The following is a 25744-nucleotide window of genomic DNA, read 5'->3' as shown; positions in this document are numbered from 1 at the left end:
TTAAACAGATGCCGTTATAAACACTAGTGTTGGGCGTAACACGTTACAAGTAACACGAGTTACCTAATCAGAGTTCTCACTAGTAAAGTGATGCATTACTTTTACATTTACAACAAAATATCTGAGTTTTTCTTAATAAGTTGTTTTAGTTAAAACAAACAAGCAAATCCAGCCCAGGTGAGAGATAGTGACGTAACATTTTAATTTCCATAAAAAGTTGCTTTTTTAGGGAGTAACGCAATATTGTAACGCATTACTTTTAAAAGTAACTTTCCCATCACTGATAAACACACAGACATCACGATCTATGGCTTTATTAATAGTGTTAAAGTAACATGTTTATTAGTGAAGTCACAGGTTGTTATTATTAAGAATAAAAATGAATAAATAAATAAATAAAAGGACATTCGCATATTTCACATAAATAAATAACAACAACACAACCATTATAAATAATTCATTTAATATAATAATATATTTATTTAATATGTTTTTACGTATAAATTGCTTGCAGGCAAGATAAGATATGCCTTTACATTTCTTTTTTAAATCAATGCTTAATAAGTTGTTGTGTTTAATAATAGATCGAGCTGAACCGGACGATCATTTGCTTGAGGCCATAATCATGATTAGAAATTAAAAGCAAATGCCGTTTGCTTAATAAGAATTGATTTCTGTCTGTTTGTCCCTCTGATTATGTAGGACAATCAAATATTCAATCCAACCACTAACCTACTTATAATTCATAATGCTCGGGGAAACGTGTCATGATTCCTGGATAATGAACTCAGGAGACGTGAACTAGTATGGAAGATTGTTCCTGTAAAGGGTTTAGTGAAAACATACTTTTCTGATGGGTTTGGGACATACAGCTCGTTCACACCTTGTTATGAACATGTTTTACTCGTGTTTTAAGGGCCAAAATCATCTTTCTCGTTAAACAGTTTTATATGTTCAAGTGATTTCATGCAAGCTGCTGAAATCATAATTGATAACATACTGAGTCAAATGTACTTTTTATGATGTAAAAAGTGAAATTATGAGTTATAATTTTGAGATGAAAAGTCGAAATTAGGGCTTAAAAAGTCAAATTATCACATTAAAAGTCAAACATATGACATACTAAGTCATAATTATCCGATGAAAAGTCGAAATTGACATACTAAGCACGAAAATTCAAAATTATTGTGACAGACATGTGTCTGAAAAACTGATTATGAAATAAAAACGCTAAATGATACGGAGCCCCTAAAGAGACACGGAAAGAAAAAAATGTGTCAATGCTTTTGCGTACTCTCGCAAAATGTTTTGATAGTGTCTGTACTACATTACCCAGAACCCCTCTCGCTGTTCGGCCCACGGGAGCGCGCGCCGCGGAATGCTGCTCTGATTCCAGCGCGCGGTGGAAAAAAGTTCCTCAGAGATGGAGCGGTTGGTGAGGCGCTGATTCCTGCACTTTTATTCATGATAGTAAACGCGAAAAGAGAGTTCAGTTGACGCGGACCTGCTAAGATCTTTGTTCTCTTTCATATTCGTGCGGAATTTTAACTTTTAAGGATCGATTTTGTGGACTTTTTGTCAGTTTTGTTGTTGTGGGTGAAAATGCCGCAGCCCGCTCGCGCTGTGAGCTTCGCGCTGCTTGTGTTTCACCTCACGGGATTTAAAGCGCTTCACGGAGACTCGGAACCGGACCTGGACCCGGACCCGTGCCCGTCCGTGTGCTCGTGTGTGGGATCCCTCGCCGACTGCAGTGCGCTGAAACACGGCAGGATCTCGGAGCGACTGCCCGCGCGGATCAGGAGCCTGTGAGTGTGTTTTACCTCAGATCCTTTGTGTCTCTCTCACTGGAACACGATCAAAACATCCACATTCGTTTAAATATGGGAAAAACACTCAAGGTGGAGAACGATAGCAGTGTGCGGACAGCTCATAGATCACTGAAGTGAAAAACAACTTAAACAAACAAAGCTGAATCTAGGATAAACAAACTTTTCTCCGTCTAAACAGTGACAGTGATAGTTGAGTTAGTTTGATCGATTTTCCTCGTGTGTGTGTGTGTGAGAGAGAGAAAGAGAGAGACAGTGTGTGTATGTGTGAGAGAGAGAGTGTGTGTGAGAGAGAGAGTGTGTCTGTGTGTGAGAGAAAGTGCCTGTGTGTGTCTGTATATCTTTGTGTCTGGTGTGTGTTCAGTTTAAAGGCCCAAAGAATTTAACAAAAACCTCGATATTACCCAAGTATTTTCTCTTGATCTATCTAGAAGTTCAGACAGATTCTTAAAGAAAGAGAAATAAAATCATATTTTCAACATCATCTTAATAATAACATGATTAATGGACCAATAGTGTTGGATCTGAATCCTCCAGAGCTCTGAAAGCTTTACCAGCTGATGTTTAGCTTGTGTTATTTTATTCTTGAAGAACAAACACATTATAATTAAAGTGCTTTCACTCATTTCTCAAAGTCAGGACTTGTCGATGTCATGGACCCTTAATTATGATGATTTACTTTCCTATATATATTCATAAAGACCCATTTATACAGTTATAAATGTGTGCAATATTGCCTGTAAAATATTGACACATCTCTATTCTTGTTCTGCTCATCATTAGTTTACTGTTGATGTTTGAGGTTCAGCCATCCTGACATTACAGACCAGGAAACAGTGATGTCAGATTATGAAATTATAGCCGATATATGATTTATTTTAGGGCTGTGAAGCGATTAATCGCATCCAAAATAAAAGTTTGTTTACATAATATATGTGTGTATACCATGTATAATTATATTGCATATATAAATACACACACATGCATGTATATATTTAAGAAAATGTGTTATTTATATATAAAATATTTATATATAAAGTAAATATATATACAGTATGCAAATATTTCTTAAATATATAGTATGTGTGTGTATTTATATATACAAAATAATTATACACAGTACACACACATATACTATGTAAACACAAACTTTTTTTTTTTTTGGTTGCGATTAATCGTGATTAATCGTTTAACAGCCCTAATTTAGATTAAATATTATAATTAGTGTTTATTACTGAACTTTTTCCCGCCAGTTTGAGTGTGAGAGTTATGATCGGCGTATGAGAGTTATGATCAGCGTATGTCTCGGTTTGAGAGTTATGATCGGCATATGAGAGTTATGATCGGCATATGAGAGTTATGATCGGCATATTAGAGTTATGATCGGCGTATGAGAGTTATGATCGGCGTATGTCTCGGTGTGAGAGTTATGATCGGCATATTAGAGTTATGATCGGCGTATGAGAGTTATGATCGGCGTATGTCTCGGTGTGAGAGTTATGATCGGCATATTAGAGTTATGATCGGCGTATGAGAGTTATGATAGGTGTATGTCTCGGTGTGAGAGTTATGATCGGCATATGAGAGTTATGATCGGCGTATGAGAGTTATGATCGGCATATGAGAGTTATGATCGGCGTATGTCTCGGTGTGAGAGTTATGATCGGCATATGAGAGTTATGATCGGCGTATGTCTCGGTGTGAGAGTTATGATCGGCATATGAGAGTTATGATCGGCATATGAGAGTTATGATCGGCGTATGTCTCGGTGTGAGAGTTATGATCGGCATATGAGAGTTATGATCGGCATATGAGAGTTATGATCGGCATATGAGAGTTATGATCGGCATATGAGAGTTATGATAGGTGTATGTCTCGGTGTGAGAGTTATGATCGGCATATGAGAGTTATGATCGGCGTATGAGAGTTATGATCGGCGTATGTCTCGGTGTGAGAGTTATGATCGGCATATGAGAGTTATGATCGGCGTATGTCTCGGTGTGAGAGTTATGATCGGCATATGAGAGTTATGATCGGCATATGAGAGTTATGATCGGCGTATGTCTCGGTGTGAGAGTTATGATCGGCATATGAGAGTTATGATCGGCATATGAGAGTTATGATCGGCGTATGAGAGTTATGATCGGCGTATGTCTCGGTGTGAGAGTTATGATCGGCATATGAGAGTTATGATCGGCGTATGAGAGTTATGATCGGCATATGAGAGTTATGATCGGCGTATGTCTCGGTGTGAGAGTTATGATCGGCATATGAGAGTTATGATCGGCATATGAGAGTTATGATCGGCGTATTCCTCGGTGTTGGTAAAGCGAGGGGTGAAAGAGTGAGTGGATGTTGTGGAGTTTCAGGAGCTGATGCTCATTCACACACCGCACATGTTCAGGCATTAAACTGTGAGCTTTTGTTTTCCCCAGGCCCATTATTTCTGCTGAATTAGCAGCTAAACCCAACCAGAGATGGAAGCCATTAAGAGCCGATGTGTGTGTGTGTGTGTGTGTGTGTGTGTGTGTGTGTGTGTAGAGAGAGAGAGAGAGGCCTGAAGTCGTTAGCTGTGAATAACTCTCGCTGCCAGAATGGAAAAATAGAAGGAAAAAAAGCTTTTCATGATTTACATCTGGAAAGATCCAGGGTTTCTTCAGAGCCGGGGAGCGTTAGAGTCGCCAGCTGCTGTTTAACACCGGCACACTCATACTGGAAAATGGACAAAATCGTTATAAATATGAGTGAAAACTAAACGTCAGCATTATCAGCAGTGCTGTGTGTTTTCATCTTTGACGTGTGGTGTTTATGGGCCTGTTTATGTTGGAAGTTATTGTTAATTTAGCATGTTGTTAAATAGTGCTATGGGAATAACGTGGAACATGAATATGATAATTGTATAATTATCATCACTAACCCATAGTTTTGAAACCGTTATTGAACTGAATTGGTCTGAATAACGACTCTATTGTCTTTTACAGCAGAATTCCTCTCAGTGATTCTGTTATTAAGCGGTTTATTACTGTGAAACGATTCAGCGCATCCTAAATAAAAGTTTGTGTTTACATAATATATGTGTGTGTACTGTGTATAATTATTTTGTATATACAAATAAATACACACATGCATGTATATATTTAAGAAATATTTCCATGTATATACTGTTATATATATGCACACACAATTTATATTAAATATAAATATTTTACATATAAATAACACATTTTATTAACACATTTTTCTTAAATGTATACATGCATGTGTGTATTTATTTATATATACAAAGTAATTATACACAGTACACACACATATATTATGTAAACACAAACTTTTATTTTGGATGCGCTGAATCGATGAGCACTTTGATGCAATCTGATTTAAAGCCCAGACTGAACCTGTGAAAATCCAGAGGAAAATCTGTGTGATGGAATTAAACACGAGCCGTTTCCATCCACATTAAATTTGTGCACAAAGTTGGAATAAGGCATAAAACATGTGCAGTGTTTCCGTCTCGTGTTGAAGAGAACATCATCATCTCTTCCTGAGAAACTGCTGCTGAATATCAGGAATAACCTCTGCGCTTCTGCAGTCGGACTCTCTTCCCTCCATCATAAACAAGTGTTACTCCAGCTATCCAATCACAGCCTCCGCTGAGGGTTTACTCAGTAAATGTGTTTCTATCGTAGTTTAGTTTTATGGGATAAAAATGTATCCGCCTCAATTGTGCGCATAATGTACGTAAAAATAGTTATAATATTTTTTTCACTAGTGTGATCAGGACACTATAGTTCATTTATGTAAGTGAGGAGTAGGGGTGCAACGGTACAGATAGCCCACGGTACGGTCCGTACCTCGGTTTTTGGGCCACGGTCTCGGTTCGGTTTCGGTACATGTTTTGTGCAGAAAGAGACTGCTATTTCATCCCAAAAATATGTTTTATTTTTCTTATGAGCATAAACAGAATGTCACAGTAGGAAGAACATCAATGTATGGAATAATTTAACACTCTAGTCTGTACTGAACAACACTAAGTAATACAACCTCTTCAACTATCACTTATATGAAATACAAAATGTAAACAAACACACTTCAAAATATTCAAGTGGATCCCAATTCCAAACCTTGATAACTGGTATATGAAGTGATCAATGTGAAAGAAAAAGTGCACTTTTACCTTTAACAAACATAAATTAGCTTGTGCTTTGAATAAAAAAAAAGCAGAGCAAAATAATATAAAAAAATATATACTGCATTCAGGATACAAAGTGCAATGTTATTTACTCATCCACACTATTGAGAGATTCTTGTGCAAAAAGATGAGCCTATCAACACTGTCTGGTGCCAGGCGAGACCGGTTGGCACTAACGATGTCCCCAGCAGTAGAGAAAATTCTCAACTTTTCAGAATGCCGCAAGCGCACCGTAGGTCACGTGACAAGAACCAACCAGAGCGCAGCTGATGGTTGCTTTAGCAACGACAGACGCCTCCGGAGCGCAACCGCCCTAGCGCTTTGGAAAAAGGAGAACGCGGCGCGCCTAGCGTTTTCTACGCGTTTTTAGGCGCGAATTCCGCGATATGTGAACAAGATAAGCTAAAGCAAAAACTAAAAGGATCAGCGCAAACTCAATGGCAAAACCGAAGTCCCGCGGGACACGAGGGTAGATTGTACCGTGCAGGGCTGACCGAACGGTCCGGGATTTTACCGTGTACCGTTGCATCCCTAGTGAGGAGAGCAAAATCATGTAAACTGTGACATATTATACCCAAATATTCTTCATATTTCTGAATTATTAATCTGAATTTTCCATATTTCTGACCAATTTCTACCCAAGCGTGCCGCACAAGCCCTGAAAAGTGAAGCCAAAACGTCTCGATCGCCCCCCAGTGACTGGTCCTAGTACAGGTCATAAGCCCCGCCTCCCCTTGTTATTCAACGGGACGTGAGACCAATTAAACAATTAAATTACACTTCAAATATCTTTTTTCTAAAGGTGGTTTCTTTCATTTGCTGTCGTTTTTATCACGCTGATGTAAGTTCAAGTGTCTGTTTCAAAAATAAGTTGTTTTTTAGTTAGTTACGTGAAGCGGTGGTGTAACGTCTTGATTGACAGCTGTGATTGACAGGTTCTCTGAGCGAAGTAGTCACTGAAGCACCAACGGACATTTTTTTCGGGATCTTCGGAGGACTGAGGAGATTGTATTTAATTTATTTTAACAAGCCTCTTGTCGTACTGCAATCAATTTTTAAAAAAGTGTGCAGAATCCACTCTCCCTGAGTGAGTTCTGCGAGAGTGAGGGCGGAGCGCTGATTTCGCGGCTTTACTTCCTGCTCACTACTGCGCAGGTCTGGTCCCGAGATCGCTACTGCGCAGACTCAAGTTCCAATATGTCAGCGCCATATCAGGACACTGGCAGCTTCAGTTCTCATCAATGGAAGAGAGCGAAGGGGCGTCGTCCATCTTTTTTTACAGTCTATGTTTCTACCAGTGACATTAAGGACCAAAACTGATTGGGACACTTTGAGCTGATCATGTTTTGCTGAAGTGTGTTGTCTTTAATTGCTAATGCTCTTTTTACACACAGACTGAACACAATGAAGCATTGCTTGGTGATTGGTTGAGCTAAACTGGTATTATCTAATTGTGTAGTTAAATTTACCAGCTGACAGATATTCAACATAATTCATGTGTGAGACAGTCTAACAGAAGGACGGACAAAACCAGTCAAACATCAGCTGAGTTCTGCTCATATTTCATTACCGTTCTCTAAACTATAGCGGATAAACTGATAATGTGAGAAATGTTGAAGACGTCTGAATATATTTGGGTTCGACTGTATATTGTTATTAATCTGTGTTTAGGTTTAAAGGAAGAGTTTTACAGTTAAATCGATGATTAAAAGCACCAGAGTAAGAAACCAAGGCTCATGAAGTTGTTGTATTGAAGCTCCACCTGGAAAACATCTGTCCAGATCCAGAAGCTGAGGTGGCGCTCACTTTCCCTGCGTTCCCAATAGATGATCAGTCGTTACTCTCCTCGTTTGAGCTGATGGAGTCCAGATGGAGGAGCTTCAGCTCGGAGATTCACACTTCATCAACACCAACACACACTGTGTGGCAAACCATTACCTTTGACTGTCTGTACCAAGCGTGCCGCACAAGCCCTGAAAAGTGAAGCCAAAACGTCTCGATCGCCCCCCAGTGACTGGTCCTAGTACAGGTCATAAGCCCCACCTCCCCGTGTTATTCAACGGGACGTGAGACCAACTAAACAATTAAATTACACTTCAAATATCTTTTTTCTAAAGGTGGTTTCTTTCATTTGCTGTCGTTTTTATCACGCTGATGTAAGTTCAAGTGTCTGTTTCAAAAATAAGTTGTTTTTTAGTTAGTTACGTGAAGCGGTGGTGTAACGTCTTGATTGACAGCTGTGATTGACAGGTTCTCTGAGCGAAGTAGTCACTGAAGCACCAACGGACATTTTTTTCGGGATCTTCGGAGGACTGAGGAGATTGTATTTAATTTATTTTAACAAGCCTCTTGTCGTACTGCAATCAATTTTTAAAAAAGTGTGCAGAATCCACTCTCCCTGAGTGAGTTCTGCGAGAGTGAGGGCGGAGCGCTGATTTCGCGGCTTTACTTCCTGCTCACTACTGCGCAGGTCTGGTCCCGAGATCGCTACTGCGCAGACTCAAGTTCCAATATGTCAGCGCCATATCAGGACACTGGCAGCTTCAGTTCTCATCAATGGAAGAGAGCGAAGGGGCGTCGTCCATCTTTTTTTACAGTCTATGTTTCTACCAGTGACATTAAGGACCAAAACTGATTGGGACACTTTGAGCTGATCATGTTTTGCTGAAGTGTGTTGTCTTTAATTGCTAATGCTCTTTTTACACACAGACTGAACACAATGAAGCATTGCTTGGTGATTGGTTGAGCTAAACTGGTATTATCTAATTGTGTAGTTAAATTTACCAGCTGACAGATATTCAACATAATTCATGTGTGAGACAGTCTAACAGAAGGACGGACAAAACCAGTCAAACATCAGCTGAGTTCTGCTCATATTTCATTACCGTTCTCTAAACTATAGCGGATAAACTGATAATGTGAGAAATGTTGAAGACGTCTGAATATATTTGGGTTCGACTGTATATTGTTATTAATCTGTGTTTAGGTTTAAAGGAAGAGTTTTACAGTTAAATCGATGATTAAAAGCACCAGAGTAAGAAACCAAGGCTCATGAAGTTGTTGTATTGAAGCTCCACCTGGAAAACATCTGTCCAGATCCAGAAGCTGAGGTGGCGCTCACTTTCCCTGCGTTCCCAATAGATGATCAGTCGTTACTCTCCTCGTTTGAGCTGATGGAGTCCAGATGGAGGAGCTTCAGCTCGGAGATTCACACTTCATCAACACCAACACACACTGTGTGGCAAACCATTACCTTTGACTGTCTGTACCAAGCGTGCCGCACAAGCCCTGAAAAGTGAAGCCAAAACGTCTCGATCGCCCCCCAGTGACTGGTCCTAGTACAGGTCATAAGCCCCACCTCCCCGTGTTATTCAACGGGACGTGAGACCAACTAAACAATTAAATTACACTTCAAATATCTTTTTTCTAAAGGTGGTTTCTTTCATTTGCTGTCGTTTTTATCACGCTGATGTAAGTTCAAGTGTCTGTTTCAAAAATAAGTTGTTTTTTAGTTAGTTACGTGATGCGGTGGTGTAACGTCATGATTGACAGCTGTGATTGACAGGTTCTCTGAGCGAAGTAGTCACTGAAGCACCAACGGACATTTTTTTCGGGATCTTCGGAGGACTGAGGAGATTGTATTTACTTTATTTTAACTTTATTTTTTTACAGTCTATGGTCTGTACTCAAACAAACGATTCTTCTGAGTCATCTCAGTGGTTTGATTCTAATGAGTCATCTCAGTGGTTTGAATCACTCCAACAAATGTTTTGCTGTATCCTGATTGGATGCTTATGATGGTGTGTGTAGTTAAAGAATATTATAAATGGTATTTTCTTTTTGGCATCAGTGTTTCCATGAAGAACCTTTAACAGGAGCATTTGTGTGTGATGTAGGTTTGAATATTTGGATCATTAATACTGACGAGTTGAATTGGCGTGATGATGTCATACTGTACGAGTGTTTTGTTGAGTTTGTTCGTTCTCTTCAGAAACTCTTTGACGGCTGTCTTCTTCTTTGCAGGGATCTGAGCCATAACAAGTTGCGCACGTTTCCCGAAGCGCTGTTCTCCAGCCTGCCACACCTCAGCGAAATGTGAGTGTGTGTGTGTGTGTGTGTGTGTGTGTGTGTGTGTGTGTGTGTTTTGGGGTATTTTTTCTCCTTGAATGTGTGAAATCTACTTGTGTAACCATTTGGTTCTCTGTTCACAGAAAACTGAATAACAACGACTTCGAGTCGATCCCGGATTTGGGCCCAGATGCTGGAAACCTCAGCTGTCTGATTCTGTGAGTGTGAGGCGTTATCATCAGATTTACTCCTGTTTAGACCCAACATGACAGCTTACACCTCGTCCAATGAGTGAGTTTGGGGGAGGGGCTATCTGTTTGCCTTCCCAATGAGTGAGTTTGGGGGCGGGATTATCTGTTTGCCTGCCCAATGATTGAGTTTGGGGGCAGGACCATCTGTTTGCCTGCCCAATGAGTGAGTTTGGGGGCGGGGTTATCTGTTTGCCTGCCCAATGAGTGAGTTTTGGGGGTGGGACCATCTGTTTGACTGACCAATGAGTGAGTTTGGGGGCAGGACTATCTGTTTGCCTGCCCAATGAGTGAGTTTGGGACCATCTGTTTGACTGACCAATGAGTGAGTTTGGGAGCGGGACTGTCTGTTTGACTAACTAATGAGTGAGTTTGGGGGCGGGACCATCTGTTTGCCTGCCCAATGAGTGAGTTTGGGGACGGGACTATCTGTTTGCCTGCCCAATGAGTGAGTTTGGGACCATCTGTTTGACCGACCAATGTGTGAGTTTGGGAGTGGGACTGTCTGTTTGACTAACTAATGAGTGAGTTTGGGGGCGGGACTAGCTGTTTGCCTGCCCAATGAGTGAGTTTGGGGGCGGGACTATCTGTTTGACTGACCAATGAGTGAGTTTCAGGGGCGGGACTATCTGTTTGACTAATGAGTGAGTTTCAGGGGCGGGACTATCTGTTTGCCTGCCCAGTGAATGAGTTTGGAGGCGGGACTATCTGTTTGCCTGCCCAGTGAATGAGTTTGGGGGCGGGACTATCTGTTTGCCTGCCCAATGAGTGAGTTTGTGAGCGGGACTATTTGTTTGACTGACCAATGAGTGAGTTTGGGGGTGGGACTATCAGTTTGACTGCCCAATGAGTGAGTTTGGGGGCTGTACTATTTCTTTGACTAACCAATGAGTGAGTTTGGGGGTGGGACTATCAGTTTGACTGCCCAATGAGTGAGTTTGGGGGCTGTACTATTTCTTTGACTAACCAATGAGTGAGTTTGGGGGCGGGACTATCTGTTTGACTAACTAATGAGTGAGTTTGGGTGGCACGTTTTAAAAGATGAACGGATTGGATTTGCAACGTGAGGTAAATCACATTAAAACCTCTTCATATTTTACACTGGCAACAGCTGGTGTGTGTGTGTGTTCATACAGGTGGTCCTTTAGGAACGTCGCCTTTTAGTTTGGTTTGTTCTGCAGGTGCGAGTTTGGGTTTAAAAAACGTCATTGGTTGGATTTGCGTGAGGTGGTTTTGAGAGTGTTTTTAATGCGAGTCAAAACTGTTTGAATCTTGTTTTGTGAAATATTCCTCATTGTCATATTAGTGATTATTTATGGTTCTCCAGCACATTTCATCTTCTTGAAAACGTGACACAAAATGGCAAAATACTGAGACATTAATTTCCCTGGTGAAGAGCGTCTGGAGTGAATTTCTGAGCGAGTGTGTGTGTGTGTGTGTGTGTGTGTGTGGTATTTCCTCTTGGACGCAGAACACAGCTTGGCAGGGTTTAGTCGGTCTCTTGTGTGTGACGGCGCCGGTGTGGAGCTTCATCTGAGTGTTAAATACAACACCGTCCAGAAACATCCGACTCTGTTCCCCTCCCTCAGCTGGTGTTTAGTCTAGTGGCACGTTTAATGACGCTGGACAGATCTCATGTTGGCTTGACACAACTTCGTCTGAGGATGGAGATAGATGAGCGGCTGCTAGGGGGTTGAAACATGCATTTCGAATTGAATCAAAAAAGCTGAGTCCTTCAGTCCGACTGTCGAGTTTTCCAGCTAATTCCTCACGAGCATTGGCTTCATACGGCACTTAAACTGTTCAAGGCCGTAAATTCCTGTGAAATCGTTGGATTAATTGTGGCGTTGGCGAGCGAATGACTCCCAGCTGTGGAGCCGGTGCCGTGTGTTTGCTCTGGGCTGAAGGGTCAAGCTCGGGAGACGCTCAGTCTGAGAGAGTGTTTGAGTAAGAGCTCTTCCAGACCCGTGCGCTCTGCAGTCGCTGCTACACTGCGCTCGATGTGTTACTGCGGCTCTATTCACACTTGAGAACGCGGCCCAACCAAGTAAAGATGCTGTTTTTTAGTTTTAGAATCTCTTGAATGAATACAGTATGCAAATATATCTCAAATATATACATGCATGTGTGTGTATTTATATATACATAATAGTACACACACGTTATGTAAACACAAACTTTGTCGCACAGCCCTAGTGTTTAAGAAACTTGATGCTTTAAATAACGATTGTATCAATTACATCGTTACACCAGTAGGTGGCGACACGTGACTGTTAAAAAATGTGTTTGTCATTGAATCATTCATTCAAGAGATTCTTTCAAAAACACGATTCATCCAGTAATGAAACAAGTGAGTCATTGAATCATTCACTTATTAGTTCAGATTAAAACATTTTACAGGAAATTCATTAACATTTTTCCAAAATCGTGCCGCTTTAATCGGCCAGTAGTTCTGCTGTTTTCAGCTCAAGTGTGTCATGTGACGTGAGAGTGATTCATTTGCTGTGAATAATCAGATCTTTTGGTTTATATTCATCAACTTCCAAACAAAAAGTGAAAATGAGACGCATATTTCTGCTTGGATAAAAGCGTCTGCTAAATGCATACATCTAAATATAAATCTTATGTTTGTAAAGTATTTAATGGTCTGAATTATCTAACAATAGTCATGATCATATGGTTATTTAAAATACAAACTATTGAATTTCTAACTGAATATAGTTACTTTTAGTTTAAGTTTAAGCTGTTTTAGTCTATTTTAAGTTTTTTTAAGTTTAATTTAAGCTTTTCTAAGTATAATTTCAGCTTTCTTAGACTAATTTAAGCTTTTCTAAGTATAGTTTCTTAGACTAATTTAAGCTCTTTTAATGTACTTTAAGTTCTTTTAGACTAGATTAAGCTGTTTTAGTGTAGTTGAAGCTTTTTAGACTATTTTGAAGTCTAGTTTAAGGTTTTTTTTACACTAATTTAAGCTATTTTAGTCTAGCTTAAGCTCTTTTTTAGACTTTTTTAGATTATCTGACAAATACTCATCGGGAAATGAGTCAACTATGGAAATATCAACTATGATGATGTTAAAAGATTAGTTCGATCCGCTCAGCTCAGTTTGAGGACGGTACGTTCGCTCATTAATGTAAAGCAGCGGGATCTTTACAACATGAGGAAAATATGTTGAAATTGAGTTGGTTAATGTGTTTCAGACCTTGTGTGTGTGTTGTGTGTGTGTGTGTGTGTGTGTGTGTGTGTGTGTGTGTGTGTGTCTGAGCTCTTCTCTGCTCATCTCAGAGCCAACTTGACTTTTTTCCCTTCAGTCTCATCTGCCAGAAACACACACACACACACACACACACACACACACACACACACACACACACACACAGTGTGGAAAGTGTCTGTATTGTGAAATTCAGCAAGCGTCTAATAACCCTCATAATGTGCTGACGTGCCAAACATTCGCAGTGTTGCTTTCTCAATCGTCTTTGTTTGGAAAAGTTCTCCATATATGTCAGGAATATGTTTGTGACGAGGATCTGGCGTTCAGCTCGCGGCTCTAAAAATATCCCGTCCAGACTCTGGCGCTGATTAAACTAACGGCGTGTAACAACCTTATTTGCTGAAAATTGCTTGAACAAATTTGAGTTGTGCGGCAGAGAGACACAATGAGCCACTTGTTTGTGTGAACGCTGAGGAGGAGGGGGAGATGACACACACACACACACACACACACACACACACACACACTCTCAGCAGATGTTAAAGAGAGATGTGTCTGGTTATTTTATGGCTATTCTGTCATGAGGAATTACAGCGAGGTAATAAACAGGAACAAGGATTGAGAATCAGAATGCAAACAAGCTTATTTTTCCACTAACGTAACAAACTTCCATCGGTGGCATTCCTTGTTTTCCATCGGATGCTTGATTCACACGTTCGTCTCTGGAGAGGGATCTGCTCCGGCACGTCCCGTGTCTTTATCTCTCTCGCTCTCTCAACACCTTTCGACTCGTTCCCCCTTCACCTCACAAAAGCCCAGATTTCCCATCATGCCTCTGTGTGCCTTGTGTGTTTCACTGTGGGCTTTTCTAAAACAAGAACAAGGAATCTTAGAGGTTTAGATTTCTGGCTTGAGCTCAAGATGAGAAACTGAGAAAATTATTTGTAATTCAATGCATTTTTAGGGTAAGTTACACTACCAGTCAAATGTTTTTAAAAGAAGTCTCTTCTGCTCACCAAGGCTGCGTTTATTTGATTAAAAATACAAAAAACACAGTAAAACAGTGAAATATTATTATAATGTAAATCAGCTGTTTTCTATGTGAATATACAGTAAAGTGTAATTTATTCCTGTGAATGTTCAGCATCATTACTCCAGTCTTCAGTGTCACATGATCCTTCAGAAATCACTCTAATATGATGATTTGATGATCAAGAAACATTTATGATTATTATCAGTGTTGGAAACAGTTATTTACATTATTATTTCAGGATTCTTTGATGAATAGAAAGTTCAAAAGAATAGCATTTATCTGAAATAAAAAGCTTTTGTAACATTAAACGCTACCGTTCAGCAGTTTGGGGTCAGTACGAATTTTTTTTTTTTTCAATATAAATCAATATTTTTATTCATCAAGGATTAATTAAAGGTACAATATGCAAGAATTTTGCATTAAAATATCAAGGCCAGTGTTATATATTTTGTTAAGTTGATTACTTACAATATCCCAAATGTTTCCAACTATTTTTAAATCGTGAGAAAAGTGCGATTTTAACCAAGGAAACGGGGCGTTAGAGCAGGGGGGAGCTGGGAGTCGCCAGCCAATGGCATCACATCCGCGTTACCCTCGGCTTCCGCTCGTTCTGCGTGGAGTCCTGGACAAATGCGGAAGTTGTAGTTGTAGCGTCTATCAAGCAACAAACGTTAGCTATCTTGCAGTCGTTATGGAACACAATTATTCTTTACCGAGTGCAGCTGGTTCTGTCGTCAAAGCATGCTTAATTTTATATTTTCCAAATGTAGCATTCTGTAATAGTTATGTTTATGTAAGGGAAGTATTATTGCTTTAGATTTGTGTTTAGTTCGTTGACATTGTTTATCACGTCTGGTGTTTATGGCCATGTAAATAAATATAGCATGTGTTATACATAAAGATTAATCCGTATTTTGGCAAATGATGTGGGTATGCTCGAATGTACTTTTACAACAATTGTTTAGAACACTAAAACTGCGCCGCGTTATCACAACAATGAATTCGACATACAGTAACATCTATGATAACCAATGTAGTATTAAACCTTACTTTTCTTGCGGTTAATTCATCTTAATGAAATAAAAGTGTGATGAGGTTTAAGAGTCAGGAAGGAAGAAGACAGGGGTCGGCGTGACTGGGAATCGCGGCTTATAAGCATCTCTCCACGCGGATCACAGCAATAAGACACAGGTGTTCGTCGTTTGCACTTGACCTACTTGCGCCTCTTCTCTCTCCCATTACAGACCGCGCTGAACCACGCCCCCCTCGCCACAAAAAGCATGTCATTATAAAAATAGAACTTAGCCTCATCCATGAACATGATTTTTCGATTCCCGTCTGACTGATTTACATCCACGGTGGAGTTTAAAACGATAGTTCCCATCATTCCAAGCTCCTTCACATCGTCATCAAGCTACGCCGTTGTTGTTTGGAATGTAGCGCCCTCTAGCGGCAAAAAATGCTTGCATATTGTAGCTTTAAATTGATCAAAAGGTACAGTAAAGACATTTATAATCTTACCAAAGATTCTATTTCAAATAAATATAAGAAGTACACAACTGTTTTCAACACTGATAATAATCATAAATGTTTCTTGATCATCAAATCATCATATTAGAGTGATTTCTGAAGGATCATGTGACACTGAAGACTGGAGTAATGATGCTGAAAATTCAGCTTTTATAACAGGAAATAATTACATTTTAAAATATATTAAAATAGAAAACAGTTATTTTAAATTGTCATATAACAATATTACTGTTTTTTCTTTTGTTTTATCAAATAAATGCAGCGTCGGTGAGCAGAACAGCAAAACTAAAATCTTACTGATCCCAAGCTTTTGACGGGTAGTGTGTCTGTGGTGTTTTTAGTGTGTTTATCTGCACAGGTCTCTAGGATCACACGTCATGTGATGAGCTGTTGCATTACGCTCAGCTTCACCTGCATGAAGGCAGATCTGGAGGTTTAGACCTGCGATCCAGGGAATGTTTTCACACAAAGGCGTCTCTGTGCCGCTCGTGTTGCTCACACAAGCAGCTCCTGCACTGCAATTGAGGAGGCGTTGGGCTCGGGAGATTACTGCGCTCGTCAGCGGCGCTCTCACTGAGCCAATGGGCTTCATCATCCGCGTAATTGACAGGGGTTTTGTGTTTAAATGCCTTGTTTAGTAATTACCTCATAAACCAAATAACACTCTTCTAAACCCAAGGGCAGTTAGTTGTGAGCTGTTGTGTTCTTGAAGATTAGTTTAGGCACTTTTCAGACTAGTTTAAGCTTTTTCAGGCTCATTTATGTTCTTATAGACTACTTTAAACACTTTTAAGAGTAGTTTAAGCTTTTTTTTTTACTAGTTTAAGCTCTTTCAAGACTAGTTTAAGCTCTTTTAAAGTCTTGTTTAAGCTCTTTTCAGACTAGTTAAAGCTCTTTCAGGCTCATTTATGTTCTTATAGACTAGTTTAAGCACTTTTCAGACTAGTTTAAGCTTTTTTTTTTACTAGTTTAAGCTCTTTCAAGACTAGTTTAAGCTCTTTTAAAGTCTTGTTTAAGCTCTTTTCAGACTAGTTAAAGCTTTTTCAGGCTCATTTATGTTCTTATAGACTACTTTAAACACTTTTCAGACTAGTTTAAGCTTTTTTTTTACTAGTTTAAGCTCTTTCAAGACTAGTTTAAGCTCTTTTAAAGTCTTGTTTAAGCTCTTTTCAGACTAGTTAAAGCTCTTTCAGGCTCATTTATGTTCTTATAGACTAGTTTAAGCACTTTTCAGACTAGTTTAAGCTTTTTTTAGACTAGTTTAAGCTCTTTCAGGCTCATTTATGTTCTTATAGACTAGTTTAAGCGTTTTTCAGACTAGTTTATGCTCTTTTCAGACTAGTTAAAGCTCTTTCAGGCTCATTTATGTTCTTATAGACTAGTTTAAGCACTTTTCAGACTAGTTTAAGCTTTTTTAGGCTCATTTATGTTCTTATAGACTAAGCGTTTTTCAGACTAGTTTATGCTCTTTTCAGACTAGTTCATGTTCTTATACTAGTTTATGCTCTTTTCAGACTAGTTTAAGCTTTTTTCAGACTAGTTAAGCTCTTTTAGGCTCATTTATTTTCTTATAGACTAGTTTAAGCACTTTTCAGACTAGTTTAAGCTTTTTTTAGGCTCGTTTATGTTCTTTTTAAGCACTTTTAAGACTAGTTTAAACTTTTTTAAGTCTTGTTTAAGCTCTTTTCAGACTAGTTTAAGCATTTTAAAACTAGTTCAAGCTCTTTCAGACTAGTTTAAGTTCTTATATAGCTGTGTTACTGATGCCTTAACATTTTTCCCTTTGTCAGGTTTTAAGAAGGCATTCTTCAGTGTCATGATCGACCCAAACCATCATCAGATCACAGTCTTTCACTGAGGGAATGGGCTTCATCATCCGCATAATTGCCAGGGTTTTTTTGTGTTTGTTTAAATACCTTGTTAGTAATTACATTATAAACCAAATAACACTCTTCTAAACCCAAGGGCAGTTGTGAGCTGTTGTGTGGCGTTCTGACATCAGAGCTGGAGAAACACTGAATTCTGCTTTCTGAAACGCCTTTCTTTCTGTTTTCAGAGCAAACAACAAGATCTCGAGGATCTCGTCGGATCGGCTCGGTTCGCTGGTCGCGTTGGAGACGCTGGACCTTAGCAACAACAATATTATGGAGGTTCGGGCCGGGGCTTTTCCTCCACTTCCTCTGAAAAACCTGTGAGTCCGCCTGCTGCTCTGAGCTGACCCACTTTCCAGAAACCTGACGAGTCTCACGCTCCAGCACTGTCTGCATGCTAACCCTCAGCTTTTAGACTAGTTTAAGCTCTTTTAGGCTCGTTTAAACACTTTTAATACTAGATCAAGCTTTTTTAGACTAGTTTAAGGTAATTGATGTTCTTTTAGACTAGTTTAAGCAGTTTTAGCTTTCAGTTTTAAGTCTAGTTTGAGCTTTTTTTAGAATAGTTTAAGCTATTTTTGGCTCGTTTAAGCACTTTTAGACTAGTTTAGGCACTTTTCAGACTAGTTTAAGCTCTTTCAGACTAGTTTAAGCTCTTTCAGACTAGTTTAAGTTCTTATATAGCTGATTCCAAAAAGACTGAGAACAGAAGTAGTTTATTATCTATAGCTAAAGCTATCATTAAGTACGGCTTCGGTGAATTGGCATGTCAGCATGTCATGAATCTGTTTGAATCGTGTGTTTGCAGGTTGATGAATAACAACCGTATCTCCACGCTGGAGCACGGCTGCTTCAGTAACCTGTCCAACTCACTGCTGGTGCTAAAACTCAACAAGAACCGGCTGAGCTCCATCCCGCCCAAGATCTTCCTGCTCCCGCACCTGCAGACCCTGTAGGTGAACTCACAGACACAGACACACACACACACACACACACACACACACACTCGATCACGTCTCGTTCCATCGGTCCACACTAGAGCTGCACGATTAATCGCAATGCTCCATCTGAATACCAGAGTCTCACACACACACACACACACACACACACACCAAATATGCCCCGCCACAAAAGTACGATAACACACATCATGCCGAGAAACCTCTATTGCTGTATCTGAATCAACAGAAGATTGAAACGCTTTGATTAAACATGAGTAATAAACACACGACTGCCTTATTCTGTGTCAGAAGCTCATCATCTCCTAGAAGGAGGAGCTCAGCTGTCCTCATGAAGCGAGTTTGGAGGAAATGCATGTTATTAAATGTTGTCTTTTGTTGGACAAGAGGTTCATAAATGCGTCTCATGTTTGGAAAGATGTTTGACGCGTGTTGCTTTTTCAAATGCACGTTATAAGCGACTCGAACTCGCAGTGCTTTCAGAGTGAGCCGCGTTTCCTGAGCCGTACGGCACTGACACGCTGCACATTACTAATGATCACAGGCCATTTCATCATCGAGATAAGCCAAATCGGTTTAAGTGTGATTTCATGTGACTCTTGTGTGTGTGATCGACAGAGAGCTGTTCTTGACTCTTGTGTGTGTGTGTGATCGACAGAGAGCTGAGCAGGAACCGTGTTCGGCGTATCGAGGGTCTGGCATTTCACGGACTCCACGGCCTTCGCTCGCTGAAGATCCAGAGGAACGGCATCACACGCCTCATGGACGGGGCTTTCTGGGGTCTCAACAACATGGAAGTGCTGTGAGTGAAGACCTGCTCTCATGCTTTACTCCAGCGCTTCAGAGCTTGTGTGTGTGTGTGTGTGATGGGTAGGTTTAGGGGTCGGGTTAGTGAGTGTATGTGTGTGTAGGTTTAGGGGTTGGGTTAGTGTGTGTGTGTGTGTGTGATGGGTAGGTTTAAGGGTCGGGTTAGTGAGTGTATGTGTGTGTAGGTTTAGGGGTTGGGTTACTGTGTGTGTGTGTGTGTGTGTGTGTGTGTGTGTGTGTGTGTGTGTGTGTGTGTGTGTGTGTGTGTGTGTGTGTGTGTGTGTGATGGGTAGGTTTAGGGGTAGGGTTAGTGTGTGTGTGTGTGTGTGTGTGTGTGTGTGTGATGGGTAGGGTTAGTGTAGAGGGACAGAATATACAGTTTGTTCAGTATAACAACCATTATGCCTGTGGAATGTCCTCACAAGTATAGCTAACCAAACCTGTGTGTGTGTGAGCAGACAGCTGGAGCACAACAACCTGACGGAGGTGAGTAAAGGCTGGCTCTACGGGCTCCTGACGCTGCAGAAACTACATCTGTCGCACAACACCATCATCCGCATCAGAGCCGACGCGTGGGAGTTCTGCCAGAAACTCTCCGAGCTGTGAGTCACGCGTGTGTGCGTGTGTGTGTGTGTGCGTGTGTGTGTGTGTGCGTGTGTGTGTGTGTGTGTGTGTGTGTGTGCGTGTGTGTGTGCGTGTGTGTGTGCGTGTGTGTGTGCGTGTGTGTGTGCGTGTGTGTGTGCGTGCGTGTGTGTGCGTGAGAGGGTGTGCGTGTGTGCGTGGGTGTGCGTGGGCGTGGGTGGGTGTGCGTGTGTGTGTGTGTGTGTGTGTGTGCGTGTGTGCGTGCGTGTGTGCGTGAGTGTGTGCGTGAGTGTGTGTGTGCGTGTTATTATGATACGATATTATCGCGACACATGATAAAAGGTTACAAAATATTTACTTTTAATTAAAATGCTAAATTTGGTATTTAATTGTGGATGTAAATGAATAGACTTGGACTGGAAACCCAAAGCACAGGACATTAGAGACACCAGAATAACAATATTCATGATTCTGAAGCTGAAAATAGAATTATTTCAGATGAATTCTACATCAGACTAGGTTAAGATTTTTTAGACTTTAGATGTAGAACGTCAGAATCTCATTCATACTACACACATTCATATCGTTCAGAACATAGTTTTTAGTGTGTTTCAAACCAAGTGTTTCAGACACAGCATGTGACTCAGGTAAAGGCTGAGTGGGATACTTCAGCCCCTTCTTTCATGACATTTAAACACAACGTTGAATGCTTGACTGATATATGTGTTGTCTGTCTGTCAGTGATCTGAGCTGGAACCAGCTGACTCGTCTGGAGGAAGGCAGTTTCGTCGGACTCAGTGTCCTCGAGCAGCTCCACATCGGAAACAACCGCGTCAGTTTCATCGCCGACGGAGCGTTTCGAGGCCTCGCCAACTTGCAGACGCTGTGAGTCCGACTCCTGGAATACTTTCAACACTCCTATTTTCAGTGAATGAGCTGTCAGTGCAGTTTAGTATTACTCCGTATAAAGGGATAGTTAACCAAAAAATTAAAATTACCCCATGATTTACTCGCCCTCAAGTCATCCTAGGTGTATATGACATTCTTCTTTCAGACGAATAAAATCCGCGTTATATTAAAAAATGTCCTGGCTCTTCCAAGCTTTATAATGGCAGTGAATGTCAGTGAAGTCCATAAAAGTGCATTTATCCATTATAAAAGTGCATCTATCCATGATAAAAGTGCATTTATCCATTATAAAAGTGCATTTGTCCATCATAAAAGTGCATCTATCCATCATAAAAGTGCATCTATCCATCATAAAAGTGCATCTATCCATTATAAAAGTGCATCTATCCATTATAAAAGTGCATTTATCCATCATAAAAGTGCATCTATCCATCATAAAAGTGCATCTATCCATCATAAAAGTGCATCTATCCATCATAAAAGTGCATCTATCCATTATAAAAGTGCATCTATACATGATAAAAGTGCATCTATCCATCATAAAAGTGCATCTATCCATCATAAAAGTGCATCTATCCATCATAAAAGTGCATCTATCCATCATAAAAGTGCATCTATCCATCATAAAAGTGCATCTATACATGATAAAAGTGCATCTATCCATCATAAAAGTGCATCTATCCATCATAAAAGTGCATCTATACATGATAAAAGTTCATCTATCCATCATAAAAGTGCATCTGTCCATCATAAAAGTGCATCTATCCATTATAAAAGTGCATCTATCCATTATAAAAGTGCATTTATCCATCATAAAAGTATGCTCTGGAGAAAACCGTGATGTCATCGTCCAGCTCAGGCAGATCAATAATATTGTTGAATATTAAATGTCCCCAAGTAAGCAAGCCAAAAGCCAAAGGGGACTAAAGCATGTTTTAGCACATTGCTACCATGAAATGGCATGTTTCAAGCATTTTTAGCATGTTACTACCATGAATTAGCATGTTTGTAGCATGTTTTAGCACATTGCTAGCATGAATTAGTATGCAGCTAGGCGGTTTCAGCAGGTTTGCTGCGAGCTCATTTTTAGCACGAACAGCTCTGGGCGGCTCAGTGACTGGTGTTTTCTGTGTGTGGATTTTAACACTGTGGTTTCCTCTGATTTCTCCCGCTTTAGAGATCTGAAGTGTAACGAGATCTCATGGACCATCGAGGACATGAACGGCCCTTTCTCTGCTCTGGACAATCTGAGGAAACTGTGAGTGGTTTACAGGATCATGTTATCTCAGTGCACAGTCAAAACAAACATTATTCAGACACCAGATATCATTTTTGATATATTTTTTACTAGTGTGATCAGGACACTATAGTTCATTTATGTTATGTAAACTGTGACATATTATACCCAAACATTCTTCATACAGTGACTACCAGTGACATTTAGGACCGAAGCTGATTGGGACACTTTGAGCTGATCATGTTTTGCTGAAGTGTGTTGTCTTTAATTGCTAATGCTCTTTTTACACACAGACTGAACACAATGAAGCATTGCTTGGTGATTGGTTGAGCTAAACTGGTATTATCTAATTGTGTAGTTAAATTTACCAGCTGACAGATATTCAACATAATTCATGTGTGAGACAGTCTAACAGAAGGACGGACAAAACCAGTCAAATATCACCTGAGTTCTGCTCATGTTTCATTACCGTTCTCTAAACTATAGCGGATAAGCTGTGAGAATGTGAAGATGTCTGAATACATTTAGCTTTGACTGTGATGATTGCTGCACATCAGTATCAGTGCAGAGGAAACACAACGAGTCTTTCTCCTGCTCGTCAGGTTCCTCCAAGGGAATCGCATCCGATCGGTCACCAGGAAGTCTTTCACAGGCCTGGACGTGCTGGAGCAACTGTGAGTCTCTCTCAGATCCTTAATGTCTGATCATGATGATGTGTGTTCGCTTCTAAACGTGTTCTCCATCCTCACATCGCAGGGATTTGAGCAACAACGCCATCATGTCGCTGCAGGCCAACGCTTTCTCCCAGATGAAGAAGCTGGCGGAGCTGTACGTATGAATTACACACGCACGATTAACCGCACGCGATTTGGCGAAGGCTGTGATCATTTTATGCGCAGTGTGTCAGTGCAGTTCCTCAACAGTGTAATTAGATTACTGTACTAATTACTCTCTGTAAAAAGTAATTACTAATTACTTTCTTTTAATTCTAATTCAAATAAATACTATAAAATTGCATGAATTACGCTTACACTGACCAAACAATATAAAGGGAGAAGGTTACATAATAAACACACTTTTTTAACATCAGACAATACATTTTGATGTTAAACCCACTAGTTAATAGTGCGATTGATCGTGCAAACGCTAGTATGAATCTAAACCTGCGCTTGTGTTCGTGAATCTGGTTCAATTCACGTTTATTTGTACAGCGCTTTTCACAATACACATAATTTCAAAGCAGCTTTACAGAAAGTGCATAAGTCCATATTAGTGTTCTGTTATCAGAGGAAAGTTATGCATTTCAGAAATGTACATATACAAAGTCACAGTTAGCTAAAAATGTATTAAACAATGTAATAATTTAATGCAGAAACAATGAGCTCAGTGAAGTAATGAATACTTGTTTGTTTACAAATGATTAAGATATTTAGAAAATATAGCATTTTCTAGTTCCTACATTGATGATTCAATGTGTGTGTGTGAGCACTGACACTGATCATTCGTGTGTTGCCCCGTCAGGCTCCTGAACACATCTAGTCTGCTGTGTGACTGCCAGCTCAAGTGGTTTTCTCCGTGGGTGGCAGAACACGCTTTTCTTCCTCTGGTGAACGCCAGCTGTGCCCATCCACATCTGCTGAAGGGCAGAAGCGTATTCGCCGTCGCCCAGGACGAGTTTGTGTGCGGTGAGTGGGCGAGAGTCACGTGATTGACCCAGTTCAGTCAGGCTTTGTCTTAAAGTAGTAGTTCACTTTCAAATGAAAATGACCCCATGATTTACTCACCCTGAACTCATCCTAGGTGTATATGACTTATTCTTTCAGACGAACACAATCAGAGTTATATTAAAAAATGTCTTGGCTCTTCCAAGTTTTATAATGGCAGTGAATGGCTGTTTCTGTTTTGAAGTCCATAAAAGTGCATCTATCATCATAAAAGTGCATCTGTCCATCATAAAAGTGCATCTGTCCATCATAAAAGTGCATCTGTCCATCATAAAAGTGCATCTATCCATCATAAAAGTGCATCTGTCCATCATAAAAGTGCATCTGTCCATCATAAAAGTGCATCTATCATCATAAAAGTGCATCTATCATCATAAAAGTGCATCTGTCCATCATAAAAGTGCATCTATCCATCATAAAAGTGCATCTATCCATCATAAAAGTGCATCTATTAATCATAAAAGTGCATCTATCCATCATAAAAGTGCATCTATCCATCATAAAAGTGCATCTATCATCATAAAAGTGCATCTATCATCATAAAAGTGCATCTATCCATCATAAAAGTGCATCTATCATCATAAAAGTGCATCTATCATCATAAAAGTGCATCTATCCATCATAAAAGTGCATCTGTCCATCATAAAAGTGCATCTATCCATCATAAAAGTGCATCTGTCCATCATAAAAGTGCATCTGTCCATCATAAAAGTGCATCTGTCCATCATAAAAGTGCATCTATCATCATAAAAGTGCATCTGTCCATCATAAAAGTGCATCTATCCATCATAAATGTGCATCTGTCCATCATAAAAGTGCATCTGTCCATCATAAAAGTGCATCTATCATCATAAAAGTGCATCTATCATCATAAAAGTGCATCTATCATCATAAAAGTGCATCTGTCCATCATAAAAGTGCATCTATCCATCATAAAAGTGCATCTATCCATCATAAAAGTGCATCTATGAATCATAAAAGTGCATCTATCCATCATAAAAGTGCATCTATCCATCATAAAAGTGCATCTATCATCATAAAAGTGCATCTATCATCATAAAAGTGCATCTATCATCATAAAAGTGCATCTATCCATCATAAAAGTGCATCTCATAAAAGTGCATCTATCATCATAAAAGTGCATCTATCCATCATAAAAGTGCATCCGTCCATCATAAAAGTGCATCTATCATCATAAAAGTGCATCCGTCCATCATAAGGATCCACCTAGGATGGCTTTAGGGAGAGTAAATCATGGGTTAATTTTAATTTTTAAAGTGAACTACTCCTTTCTTTGTGGAGCTTTGTGTTCAGGCTCTTGAATCATGCGTGTGTTGTTGTGCGCTGCAGATGATTTCCCCAAACCCCAGATCACGGTTCAGCCCGAGACACAATCCGCCATTAAAGGCACGAACGTGACCTTCGTGTGTTCTGCGGCCAGTTCCAGCGACTCCCCGATGACCTTCGCCTGGAAGAAAGACAACGAGGTCCTGAACGACGCAGAGATCCACAACCAGGCCCACCTGCGGTCTCAGGTCAGCGAGGTC

The 25744-nt window shown here is 40.1% G+C and overlaps 1 protein-coding gene across 1 annotated transcript in view; it reads left to right on the top strand.

Moving 5' to 3' along the window:
* Positions 1 to 1353: 1353 nt before the first annotated feature.
* lrig3 (leucine-rich repeats and immunoglobulin-like domains 3) overlaps positions 1354 to 25744 on the top strand; it is a 30521-nt gene continuing 6130 nt past the window's right edge. Inside the window, exons 1-13 of the mRNA XM_081362694.1 lie at positions 1354 to 1805; positions 10039 to 10110; positions 10227 to 10301; positions 18165 to 18299; positions 18788 to 18931; positions 19597 to 19740; positions 20204 to 20347; positions 21069 to 21212; positions 22414 to 22494; positions 23076 to 23147; positions 23230 to 23301; positions 23995 to 24158; positions 25548 to 25744. The exon at positions 25548 to 25744 is cut by the window's right edge and continues 133 nt beyond it. Of these exons, the coding sequence (XP_081218820.1) occupies positions 1603 to 1805; positions 10039 to 10110; positions 10227 to 10301; positions 18165 to 18299; positions 18788 to 18931; positions 19597 to 19740; positions 20204 to 20347; positions 21069 to 21212; positions 22414 to 22494; positions 23076 to 23147; positions 23230 to 23301; positions 23995 to 24158; positions 25548 to 25744 (1647 nt within the window). The 5' untranslated portion in view covers positions 1354 to 1602. The remainder of the gene's footprint in view (positions 1806 to 10038; positions 10111 to 10226; positions 10302 to 18164; positions 18300 to 18787; positions 18932 to 19596; positions 19741 to 20203; positions 20348 to 21068; positions 21213 to 22413; positions 22495 to 23075; positions 23148 to 23229; positions 23302 to 23994; positions 24159 to 25547) is intronic.

The sequence above is a fragment of the Scardinius erythrophthalmus genome, assembly GCF_964197995.2.
Source record: "Scardinius erythrophthalmus genome assembly, chromosome: 4".
Classification (NCBI taxonomy): domain Eukaryota; kingdom Metazoa; phylum Chordata; class Actinopteri; order Cypriniformes; family Leuciscidae; genus Scardinius; species Scardinius erythrophthalmus.
The sequence above is the reverse complement of the archived record's forward strand: the minus strand, read 5'-3'. Positions and strand labels throughout refer to the sequence as shown.